The sequence below is a fragment of the Chiloscyllium punctatum genome, chromosome 4 (genome assembly GCF_047496795.1).
Source record: "Chiloscyllium punctatum isolate Juve2018m chromosome 4, sChiPun1.3, whole genome shotgun sequence".
NCBI classification, from domain to species: Eukaryota; Metazoa; Chordata; class Chondrichthyes; order Orectolobiformes; family Hemiscylliidae; genus Chiloscyllium; species Chiloscyllium punctatum.
This window is the reverse complement of record NC_092742.1, coordinates 6240072-6252897: the sequence shown is the minus strand read 5'-3', so window position 1 is coordinate 6252897 and position 12826 is coordinate 6240072. Positions and strand designations below refer to the sequence as shown.

At 45.2% G+C, this 12826-nt stretch overlaps 1 protein-coding gene across 2 annotated transcripts in view; it reads right to left on the bottom strand.

Annotated features, from left to right (window-relative positions):
- Positions 1 to 12826, bottom strand: part of mthfd1b (methylenetetrahydrofolate dehydrogenase (NADP+ dependent) 1b) — a 96820-nt gene that overhangs the window by 55000 nt on the left and 28994 nt on the right. For both annotated transcript variants that reach the window (XM_072568015.1, XM_072568014.1), the window contains exons 6-8: positions 12117 to 12217; positions 8426 to 8562; positions 5326 to 5437 (exon numbers count right to left, since the gene is read on the bottom strand). In XM_072568015.1, coding sequence (XP_072424116.1) covers positions 5326 to 5437; positions 8426 to 8562; positions 12117 to 12217 — 350 coding nt within the window. The remainder of the gene's footprint in view (positions 1 to 5325; positions 5438 to 8425; positions 8563 to 12116; positions 12218 to 12826) is intronic.

Genomic DNA, 12826 nt, shown 5'->3' with positions numbered 1-12826 from the left:
TGCATGAGCACTTGCAAATACTCAATGAGCTGGCATGGCAGATGAAAGGAGAAGGGGTGGGTGGAAGTAAGCACGGAGTTGCCATAGGCGTGGGAGGGACCATGTGGGATTGGTTCAGGGCATAGCACATAAGGGATCACGCACTCGCAAAATTCTCAAGGAATTGGCTAAAACAAGACAGAATTCAAGTAAGTGGTTTGAGCCATTTCCGAGTGTCTTTTCACACAGAACAATTAAACGATATGTATCGTATGGCTGATTTCCCAAATGGTCTTTTCCATGTTGATGGGACACTTTCGACTGCTTATTGAATTGAAATGTTTGTTGACAAAAGAGTTTAAGCATTTAAGAGCTAAACATTCAAGTGAAATGTTTCAAATAAAAACAAAACACTGCTGAATATTGCTGAATTTCTCCACTATTACTTCAGTGAAATGCTTTCTTACAAAAGGGATCAGGCTTTAGCAATTTCCATGTATTGGATTTCTTTGTATGTGTGGTGTTCTACCAATAGTGACATCATTAATAGAATAATAGATTGGAAAGCTGAGTCTACTGGGCCTAAATACCACCCTCTGTAACTGGATCCTGGACTTCGAGACTGGGAGACCCTCAGTCAGTCCGGATTGGAAACAGTATCTCCAACACCATCATACTGAGCATGGGGTCCACCCAGAGCTGTGTGCTCAGTCCACTGCCCTTCACCCTGCTGACACACAACTGTGCAGGGATGCACTCTTCGAAACATATCATTAAGTTTGCTGATGACACGACTGTAGTGGGTCTCATAGCGACGAGTCAGCATACAAAGAAGAGGTGCAGCAGCTAACGGACTGGTGCAGAGCCAACAACCCGTCTCTGAATGGACAAGATGAAAGAGATATTTGTCGACTTCAGGAGGGCATGGAGCGACCACTCTCTGCTGGACTTCGATGACTCCCCTGTGGAGATCATGAAGAGCACCCAACTTCTTGGCATCCACCTGATCCTTCAACACCAACTCCATAGCCAAGTAAGCCCAGCAGTGTCTCTACTTTCTGTGCAGACTAAGAAAAGCCCACCTCCCACCCCCCATCCTCACCACATTCTACAGAGGGTTCGTTGAGAGTACCTTGAGCTGCTGTATCACTGCCTGGTTCAGGAATTGCACCGTCTCAGATTGTATGGCCCTACAATGGATAGTGAGAACAGCTGAGACGATCATTGGGGTCTCTCTTCCTTCCTTTAGGCATTTACAGTGTAACCTCGATTACCCAAACACCACGGACAGGGAATATTATGCTCAGATAATCAGATGCTCAAATAATCAAATGCTGGATAACACAGTTGAGCCAAGCATCGGGACCTTGTGATTTTGTCCGGATAATGTGAAATTCGGATAATCGAGTGCTGGATAATCGAGGTTCCTCTGTACACTACACGCAGCATCCAAAAGGCTAAGGGCATTGTGGAGGATCCCACACACCCCTCACTCAAACTCTTCTCCCTCCTGCCATCTGACAGAAGATACTGGAGCATTCAGTGTCTCCCGGCCAGATGGTGCAACAGCTTCTTCCCCCAAGCCATCAGGCTCCTTGACACTGTATGATTGGACTCTATTCCATCTGCAATTCTTGGCACGACTTTTCGAATTATTGCTAAAACAATGTTTTATTAATGATCATTCATTATTATACAGTAATTTGTCCACCACTGTGTCTTGTCTTGTCAGGAATAACTGTGCTGCCATGCATGTTTTGCGCTTTCCTTACACACTCTAAACTGTCCTGTGTATGAAGGTACTCGTGTAGTTTGTGTTGGCCATGTAGCACCTTGCTCCTGGGGGAATGCTGTCCCATTTTGACTGTATCAGTTGTATATGGTAAGAATTACAAATAAAATTACTCTTGACTCTTGCCTCTCCTGACTAGAGGGCATCAGTTTAAGGTTATGGGGAAAAGAATAAAAAGGGAACTTGAGGGTCAACCTTTTTACACTGAGGGTGGTACGCATATGGAATGAGCTGCCAATGGAAGTGGTTGAAGCGGGTACATTAACAACATTTAAAAGGAATTTTGACAAATACATGGATAGGAAAGATTTAGAAGGATATGGGCCAAGTGCAGGGAAATGGGGTTAGTGTGGATGGACATTTTGGTCAGCATGGACCAGTTTGGATCTGTCTCGATGCTGTAGGGCTCTATGACATAGGGAAAATGTTTCCACTTGTGGAGAGGTCCAGAAGTGGGAATCATTCATATGAGAGAAAGTTGCTAATAAATTCCATCTGGAATTCAGGAGAAACACCTTCAGAAACCCAGAGACCAAAGATTCTGACTATGCTAACCTACAACATAGTTGATCTGAATATGATCATACTAATCAGGAACAGGTGGAGGCCATTCAGCCCCTCAAGCCTGCTTGGCCAGTCAGTAAGATGCTGGCTGAAGTAACGGCAACCTCAAGTACATGTTCCTTCCTACCCCTCGTAACCTTTCACCCTTCGCTTAACAAGAATTGATCTACCTCTGTCTTAAAAATATTCAAGAATTCTGCCAACTTTTCAGAAGAGAGTTCCAAATACTCAATTATCTGAGAAAAAAAAGTCATCTAATCTCTGTTTTAAATCGGTGACCACTGATTTTTAAACAATGACCCCTGGTTAGATTCTCCCATGGGGGAGGAATCATCTTGTCCTCATCCAGCCCTCAGGATGTGACAGGTTTCAATCAATCAGTCGCCTCTCATACTTCTTGCAGATGTAAACCTAATCTGGCTATGTTTCCTCATAAAGGCAACCCACCCATTCTCGATATTAGTGTGGGAAACCTTCTTTGAACTGCCTTCAGTGCATTAACATCCTCCTTAACAAGATGATCCACCACAGATCCTCCAGATGTGGTCTCACCAATGTCCTGTATAATTAAAACATACCCTCGTTGGGGGAAATTGTGTTCTTTATCCCATGAAAGAAAAAACATGTTAAAAGAAACTTAGATTAATAGGTAAGGGAGAAAGGAGCTGGAGGACACCTACATGTGGAGATGAAAGATATGGGAGGAGGCTTGTACAGAGCTTTAACATACTGGGCTGAATGTTGTTTCTAGAATTACACAGAAACAGACCAATGTCCATTTGTATAGTCAAGTCACCAGAGCCTTACCAGACCATAGGGCTGCTCTCTCACTACACATGGTCTAACCTGACAGTCAGCACGCCTCAGGTGAGAGGAGAGATTGAGAAGGAGAGACCTTCAGGTGACCTCAGTCAGTGCTGGAATTGAACCCACGCTGTTGGCGTCTCTTTGAAAACCAGCCATCCAGCCAACGGAGCTAACTCACCTTTGCGCAGTGACACTAATTTCGTAAACTGTTCCAAGGTGCTTTGAGGGAGCAACTATCAGACAGGAGTACAGAATATTGTGCAACTGCAGAAGAGGTAGCAGCAGAATTAGGCCATTCTGTCCATTGAGACTGCTCTGATGCTCAGTGAGATTTTGACTGAACTAATAATCTCCTCAACCCCACTTCTTGTCTTTACCCCATTCTCTTTGATTTTCCTGCTGATTTAAAACCTGTCTCTCAGCTTCGAGTATTCTTAGCGAATGTGCCCCAACAGATCTTTTTAGTAAAGAATTCCACAGATGCACAACCATCTGAGAAGAAATTCCTCCCCCATCTCTGTTTTCAGTGAGTAACCTCTTACCCTGAGACAGTGATCATTATATCATGTGATAGTGATAATGCCCTATGGTCTTTGGCTCTGCACAAAGGGAAGCAACCTAACCATATCTACCCGGGAAGAATCCTGGTAAATCTCCTCTGCACCCTATACAGAACAAGTGCATTCTTTTTACTCAGTGGGAAGCAGTAGTCCAGTTGTGAACTAGCCCACATTTTATACAGTTACAGATTAACTGTTCTTGTATTCTATGCTTTGGCTAATTAGGGCATACCCCATATGCCTTGCCTTCTTATCTACCAGCTCTAGTACATTCAGGATTCTAAGGATATGCACGGCAAAGTTCCTCTGATCCTGAGAACTTTCCAGGATCCTACCATTCATATTGTGTAACCTTTTTCTTTGTTAGCCCTATCCAAGTGCATTGTCTCATTTTTCTAGATTGAATTTCATTTGCCATTGCTTTGCCCACCTGACCAGTCCATTGACATCCTTCTCCAGTTTACAGCTATCATCTAACACTTTGCCACTCTACCAATTACTGTGTCATACAAAACTTCTTAAGTGGGCGGCACAGTGGTTAGCACTGCTGCCGCACAGCACCAGAGACCTGGGTTCAATTCCCACCTCAGGCGACTGTGTGGAGTTTACACATTCCCCCCGTGTCTGCGTGGGTTTCTTCCGGGTGCACCAGTTTCCTCCCACAGTTTAAAAAGGTGCAGGTTAGGTGAATTGGCCATGCTGAATTGCCCGTAGGGGTAAATGTAGGGGATTGGGTTTGGGTGGGTTGCACTTCGGCGGGTCGGTGTGGACATGTTGGGCCGAAGGGCCTGTTTCCACACTGTAAGTAAGTAAGTTGTCAGGTTAGGTGATCAGAAGCTTACCAAGTGTTTTAAACCCGAAGACTGAGGTACAGAGGTAGAGAGGCAGGGAGGCTGAGAGAGTGAGAGAGACTGAAGGCATGGCAATCAAAATAGGGGATACTCGAGAGTGGAGGAATGCAGAGATGGAGAAGATTACAGAACTGTTTTAAAATGAAGTTACAAACTTTAAAACTCAGCTGTTGCTGGACCGTGAGCCAATGTCAGTCAGCGAGGGTCAATGAGGGTGGATGGGGCTTGGTGAGAGTTAATGGTCAGATTTGAATGAGCTGAAACTCAGAGGTTACACGAACGTAAAAGCTCCTGTGGCCTCTATCTGTGAGGAGTAAGGGAAATCCCCCAATGTATTAGTCAATTCCCAAGCAGCATCACTTACTGAAATAAACCATCTGCTCATTTTAAATGCTGTGTGTGTAGCAGCTTGCTGTGCACAAACTGGTTGCTGCTTTTCCTACAATAACAATAGTGCCAACATTTAGAGATGTAGTGCATTGCTGGGACACCTGTTTCCACTACTGAAGTGCAAGTTCGTCTTCAGACAGGACGATGAAAAGAGAGGGTTGATTTAGTTCAGATATGGAGCTGACTTTGCCCACATCAGTTCACCATCGAAGGCAAGAAGGAAAGCAGAAAGAGAGCAGAATCCTGGCTCAAAGTCTCCCCTACCTCGAGAAAACTTGCTTTGGTCCTCGTTTCAAGGGACTGAGGTCTATCACCATGAAAGGGAGAAAGGAAATAAAGACGAGGACTTGTAAATAATTTTCCAATCAGAATCTCCTCTCACCAGGAATGTAGTTGATGCCACAATCGATGACGACAGCACCCGGTTTGATCCAGTTTCCTTTCACCATCTCAGCTTTGCCAGCTCCGACCACCAAAATGTCAGCTCTCCCAATCTAAAGAGAAAGAGGGTGCTTTGAGATAGACATCATCAGCCAGAGACAAGGTTCAAACTAACACACCTGAGGGTCAATGCTCTAGCTAAGAGAAGCCAGACAGGTGAGTCAATAGAGGTCATTAACAATGTGAAGGGATTCAATAGAGCTGACATAAAGAACACGTCTCCACTTGGAGAGGAGTCTGAAACCAATGAATAGAAGACAGTCATTAATTCAGGTACATTCAACTGATGCATTAAAGAGGGCATTGGATGTTTACTTGGAGAGAAAAAGAACTTAAGGAATCGGAATGGGCCCGTCAAGTCTCCTCCCCTGCCATTGACTTAATCATGGCTGACCTACTCGTGGACTCAGCTCCACTTACCCGCCCTTCAGGAGGGTTTCAAGAATGTAGATCCTCACCTCTTCTAAGTAACTCGCAAAGGGCTAAGAAACATGGCCCGAGTCAGCCACCATTTATTTTCCCTGGAATCCTTTGTCCCCACAGGACCATCAGCGTGTTAGTTATAACCTCATCCAGTCCCCAAGAGTGAGACTCTAGGCTTTCTCCTGATTACTCCAACCATTCACAGCCTCTCACCTAGCCCGCCCACTGCCCTTTCCTCTTATCGCCATAGTTAGAGCTCCACTTACCCACCCACTCACCATAACCCTTAATTCCTTTACTGTTCAAAAATCTATTTATCTTTGCCTTAAAAACATTCAATGAGGTAGCCTCAATTGCTTCACTGGGCAGGGAATTCCACAGATTCACAACCCTCTGGGTGAAGAGGTTCCTCCTCAGCTCAGTCTGAAATCTGCTCCCCCTTATTTTGAGACTGTGCCCCCTAGTTCTAGTTTCACCAACTAGTCGTAGCAACCTCCCTGGTTCTATCTTTTCTATTCCCTTCGTAATTTTATACATTTCTATAAGACCCTCCCCCCTCTCCTATCTTCTGAATTCCAATGAATATAATCCCAGTCTACTCAATCTCTCCTCATAAACCAACCCCCTCAACTCCAGAACCAACCCAGTGAACCTCCTCTGCACCCCCTCCAGTGGCAGTACATCCTTTCTCAAGTAAGAAAACCAAAACTGCACACAGTACTCCAGGTGTGGCCTCACCAGCGCCCTGTACAGCTGTAACATAACCTCCCTGCTTTTAAATTCCATCCCTTGAGCAATGAAAGACAATATTCCATTTGCCTTCTTAATTACTTGCTGCACCTGCAAACCATTTTTTTTTGTGATTCATGCACAAGGACACCCAGGTCCTTTGCACAGCAGCATGCTGCAATTCTTTTACCATTTAAATAATAGCCCATTTTGCTGTTATTCCTACCAAAATGGATGACCTCACATTTACCAACATTGTACTCCATCTGCCTGACCCTTGCCCACTCACTCAATCTGCCTTTACCCCTCTATAGACTTTCAGTGCCCTCTATGAACTTTGCTGTACAAGAGAGAGCAAAGGTACGGAGCAAAAGCAGGAGATTGGCACGAGGGTTAAAACGAAGAGTGGGGGGAGACAATTCAGCCCCTTCAGCCTTCTCAAAGATTTAATACAATCATGGCCGATCCTATCTCGGCCTCAAATCCACTTGCCTGCCCTCTTTCCATAACCCTTCAACCTGTTACTAATTCAAAATCTCTCTCTCTCTCCTTAAGTTTACTCAATGTCCCAGCATCCACCGCAGTCTGGGGGAGTGAATTCCACAGATTCACGATCCTTTGAGAAGTCATTTCTCCTCATCTCAGATCAAGATGAAGAATCAAATGGCTTCTTTCTGCACCATTTTCATTTTGTGGCTAATAAATCCAGTCGAGGCTTCAGGCAAAACTTCTCTAGCCAGACAGTAGGGAGAACGTGGATCTTTAATATTGAGGTGAATAGCACCAGTGCATTTAGGAGAAAGCTTATTAGGGATGGGAGGCTATGTTGATGGGTAAGAGCACTAACTGCAATGAGTAATAATTCCACGCCAAAGCAAGCCGGCAGAGACAGGATGCTGCAAGCAACGCATAATGCACAAACAGTAAAGATTGCTTTTGTCTGCAAGATCATGAGGTTCCATCACTGACTACACCTTCACCACCAGAGGCAAGTAGGTAACTAGATCCAAAGGGCAAGCAAATGGAGGATCAGAAACACTTAAATGGGGTGAGACACCATTGGATCTGCTGGTCACATGTGGCCTTGCCCATCTCCGGCTTCCTTGGAAAAACCTTTGCATTGATATAGCACCCTTACTGTAGCAAACCATCACAAGGTACTTCAGAGGGAAGTTTATAGTGAGCCACGCAGAGGAGGTAGTGGGACCAATCACATAACAAAGGTCTGATCAAAGCGATGAGTTTTAACAAGTGCGTGAAGAGAGAAGGAGATGCTTAGGGAGGGGAGTTACAGAGGTTTGGGCCAAGGTGACCAATAACAGGAGGAGGGGAATGGGAGATGCACAAGAACATCAGACAAACAAAGAGGGACAGAGCTCTCTGACTGTGGGGTGATCGGATGTAGGCGAGGAAACCACGGAGGAATTTCAGCACAAAAGATGTTGCTGGATGGAGCCATGTGTTTAAGGAGAGAGAAGAGTTTTAATCTCTGGGTGTTGACTAGTGAAGGGTCTCCTGACAGGCACTTGGTCCAGATGGCCTAGCCCTCAGAAGCAAAGCTGTTCTCCCAGTTTCTCTGGTTGGTGAGTTGAACCCCAATTAAATTCCACTGAATTTTGCCCCATCCACAGGGAAACACTGTTAGGAGGGTTTCAAGAATGTAGATCCTCATCTTTTCCAATCAACCAGCAAAAGGCTAAGAAACGGGGCCCGAGTCATTCACCATTTTCTTGGAATCCTTTGTCCCTACAGGACCATCAGTGCGTTAGTGACAACCTCATCTAGTCCCCAAGAGCAAGACGCTTGGCTTTACTCCAATCACTCTCAGCCCCTCACCTAGTCCGCCCACTCCCCTTTCCTCTTATCACTGTAGTTACAGCTCCCCTTACCTCCCCCGGCAGGTCAGCCGTCTTCGAATGGCAGGTGGTTACAGTGGCGTGGTTTGATACCAGGAGGTCCCGCATGGGGGCACCAACTATCTTGCTCCTTCCAATAACGACAGCTCGAGAGCCAGCCAGCTTCACTCCTGCAGCAATGGGAGACAGAAAGCATTCAGAAAGACAGCTGGGGTTTGGAGAGACAATCTATACATCGGTGGATCACGAGTTCAGAAAGCAGGCCATTCGGCCCATTGTGCTGGTATCAGCTCTTTCAAAGAGACATCCAATTAACCTCAAGACCCTGCAAAAAAGGATTTACAAGGATGTTACTGAGCCTGGAGGGGTTGAGTTACAGGCAGAGCTGGATAGGCTAGGACTTTTTAAATCCCTGGAGTGTTGGAGGCTGAGGGTTGACTTTATAAAGTCATGAGCTGCATAGATAGGGTCAATAGTCAAGATCTTTTCCCCAGGGTAGGGGAGTCTAAAACTGGAGGGAACAGATTTAGGCACTCTGAATGTGATGCTTCACAGGAAGCCTGTTCCCCCACTTGAGGCCAGGATCCAGTGGCTGTAATCCTACAGTCCTCAGGCCTATGCTGCTGCTAAAGTTCATCAAGAGCAGACTCACTCAGTCCTGTTCAGAGCCTGAGCTCCCACCATTTCCCGAAGTTTCTCCAGTATCCTTAAGGCACAGTCCAGGAGGGTGACAGATGAGGGCAGCTCGGACAATAACTCGACAAGTTCAGCAGCATCCAGGACAAAGCAGTGCACTCGATCACCATCTCATTCACCACCTGAAGCACTGACACCACGGTGCCACGTGTTCTGTCCTTTTCACGCATTATCTCCCAAACTCGCAACTCCCACTGCCGAGAAAGATTAAAAACAGAAATTGCTGGGAGAAACTCAGCAGGTCTCACAGCATCTGTGGACAGAGAAAAAGAAAAGTCAACACTTCAAGTCCAGTCACTATACCTCAGAAGGGTTTACAGTTTTGAAGATTGATCACTGGACTTGAATCGTTAACTCTGTTTTTTCTCCACAGATGCTGCCAGACTTGCTGAGTTTTTTTCCAGCAAGTTCTCTTTCTGTTCCAGATCTTCAGCATCTGGAGCTTTTTGTTTTATTTTGTCCCAGTACGAGACGGCCGGTAAAGTCCATGACCACCTCCAAGGCACATATCACCCTGATATGAAACTATATTGCTATTCTTCCACTGTCAATAGTGAGACATGGGATCAAATCCCCATATGGGAGATGGTGCAATTTGAATTCATTAAAGACACTGACCCAATTTCAACTCCATAGCCAGTGTCAATTGTTACCAATATCCCCGGGGGAAGGAAATCTGTCGTCCTTACCTGGTCTGCCCGATATGTAACACCAGGCCCATACGTGTCTGATAGATTAATGGTTCAGTGTTTCAGTAACTAATTAGAGGTAACAGCTAATGGTGGGAGAGGTTAGCTGTCTTTCACTTCTTGGTGACTTCACTGCAGAGTGAGATAAAGAGAGGTGCTCTCTCTTGCAGTCTGCAGACCCTGTGTGTCTCTGTATTGTTCACACACACTCTGACCACCATCTGGCCAGGAGCCAATCAGAGCACTGTTGCCACGCTGATGATTATTGGCCTCCGTAACTAGTCCGGATTGCACAAACCAATCAACAATCCGTCACTGGGCAGAGCTTGCTCAGAACATATACACCCACAGCGGTCATTGGATCTCAAACATCTTTCTCCGCCAATCCCCCCCCCCCAACTGCTTGAAGATGATTGATGAGGGGAGGGCACTGGATGCTGTCTACATGGACTTGACCAACACATTTCATAAGATCCCTCATGGTAGGATGGTACTGAAGATCATATTGCATGGAATCCACAGTGAGTTGGTAAGTTGGATACAAAATTGGCTTGGTCATGGAAGCCATGAAGTGGAGGAGCTGGTGTTGGACTGGGGTGGACAGAGTTAAAAATCACGCAACACCAGGTTATAGTCCAACAGGTTTATTTGAAATTACAAGATTTCAGAGCACTGCTACTTTGTCAGGTTGATGAAGGAGTAGTGCTCTGAAAGCTTGTACTTTTAAATATACCCGTTGGACTAAAACCTGGTGTTGTGTGATTTTTAACTTGGTCATGGAAGACAGAGGATTGTTGTGGAGGGGTGTTTTTCTGACTGTGACCAGTGCTGTTCCACAAAGATCAGTGCTGGAGCCTCTGTTGTTTGTAATATATATAAATGATTTGAATGAACATGTTAGTGGTCTGATTAGTAAGTTTGCAGATGACACGGAAGTTAGCGGAGTTGTGAATAGTAAGGAAGGATATTAGAGGATACAGCAGTATGTAGATTAGCTGGAAAATTGGGTGGAGAAACGGTTGATGGAGTTTACTCCAGACAAATGTGAGGTGATGCATTTTGGGAGGTCAAATGAAAGAGAAAAATATACTGTAAATGTCAATTTACATTGATCAAGGAACATTGAACTACAGAGGGATCTTGGGGTGCAGGTCCACAGCTCCCTGAAAGTGGTAAAGAAGGCATATGGCATGCTTGACTTAATTGGCTGGGGCATTGAGTATAAAAGTTGGCAAGTCATGTTGCAGCTGTATAAAACTTTAGTTAGGCCACACTTGGAATGTGTGTGCAGTGCAGTTATTGTGTGCACTATAGGAAGGATACGAAGGCTTTGGAGAGAGAGTGCAAAAGAGGTTTACCAGGGTGTTGCCTGGATTGGAGGGTATTATATATAAGGAGAGCCATGGTGGCTCAATGGTTAACACTGCTGCCTCACAGCACCAGGGACCCAGGTTCGATTCCAGCCTCCTGTTTGGGTTTCTTCCAACAGTCCAAATGACCATGAGAAATTGCCCATAGTGTCCAGGGATGTGTAAACTAGGTGGGAAATTAGGGTTACATGGATAGGATGAGTCTGGGTGGGATGTGCTTCGGAGGGTCAGTGTGAATTTGATTGGCCATTTGGCCTGTTTCCACACTGTAGGGATTCTACGTGAGGTGAACAAACTTGGATTTTTTTTCATGAGTGTGTCAAAGGCTATGGACGACCTGATAGAAGTATATAAAGTTCTGAGAGACATGGTGCATAGTTGAACTCTTTTTCCCAGAGTAGAAATGTCAAATACTAGGGGGTATAGGTTGAAGGTGAGAGGGGAAAAGTTTAAATGCGGCATATGAGATAAGACTTTCATACAAAGGGTGGTAGGTGCCTGCCAGGGAATTGTCGAAGCAGATCCAATAACAAAGGCAGACACATGAACTGGCAGGGAATAGAGAGAAGGGACCACGTGCAGGCTGATGGGAGTAGTTTAGAATGGCATCATGGTGGCCGAAGGGCCTGTTCCTGTGCTGTACTGTTCTAGGTTCTAAAGCAACAGTGTAAACACAACTCACAATGAGTCTCAGGAACATTTGAGTCCTCAATTCAAACGTAAAGTAAAAAATGTGGTCTTAACATAATTCTCTATCCCAGAGGACTGTAGCTGCTCAGTTGTTGATATAGTCTAAATGGAGACTAGTAGGTGATCAGAGATCCAGGGATCATGGTATTTAGGGATTGGGGTGAAAGTGGGATTGATGGAAACGTTCAGGCACAGTCTTAGTGAATGTCAGACCAGGTTAGAGGAGTGGCCTACTCCTACTCCCATTTCTTATGTTCCTGTTTGAAATGTAGTTCCTACCTGTGTGTTTAATTAGCTCCAGACAGCCATTGGGAGTACAGGGGATGAAGCAGTCACCCAGGTCTCCACGAGCCAGTTTCCCTGCATTAATGCTGGTTAATCTGGAAGGAACAATCATTGCGTGTTTCAAAAAACAAATGGCATGTACTGCGAATCCATCCAGTGTTTTACAACACACTCACTACATGCCACATCTATCCCTGATGAGAGAGTGTGAAGCTCCCAGCTATTCACTGGAGTGCCTGGACTTGTAAGATACTGAAGTAGAGGACCATTTCCCAATACCACCTTTTCAACTCAATCGCAGTTGGCCAATGAATGCTGGCCTCACCCATCACATCCACATTCCAAAATGACTTGCATCAGTCAAGTCAAAACATATCAATCAGGACATTCCCTGGATCCACTCTGGCTAAGGAACAGCAAATACAATTTTAGTACTGATCCAGATTAACGAACCATTCCAAAGCTGTCAGCTCAGACTGCAGTCACTATCCTTGTTGCTAAAGTGAACAGATTTGATTCTCTCTCTCATTCAAAGAATGACAGAGGAGTTTTCCTTGCAACCAAACGTCAGTTTAAAGACAAAACAACTGATGATTGTTATCACAGTGCAGGCCGCGGGAGCTGGCTGTGAGCAGGTTGGCTGCACTTCCTACATTACAACAAGACTATATTTCACAGACGGGTAAAAACAATGACTGCAGATG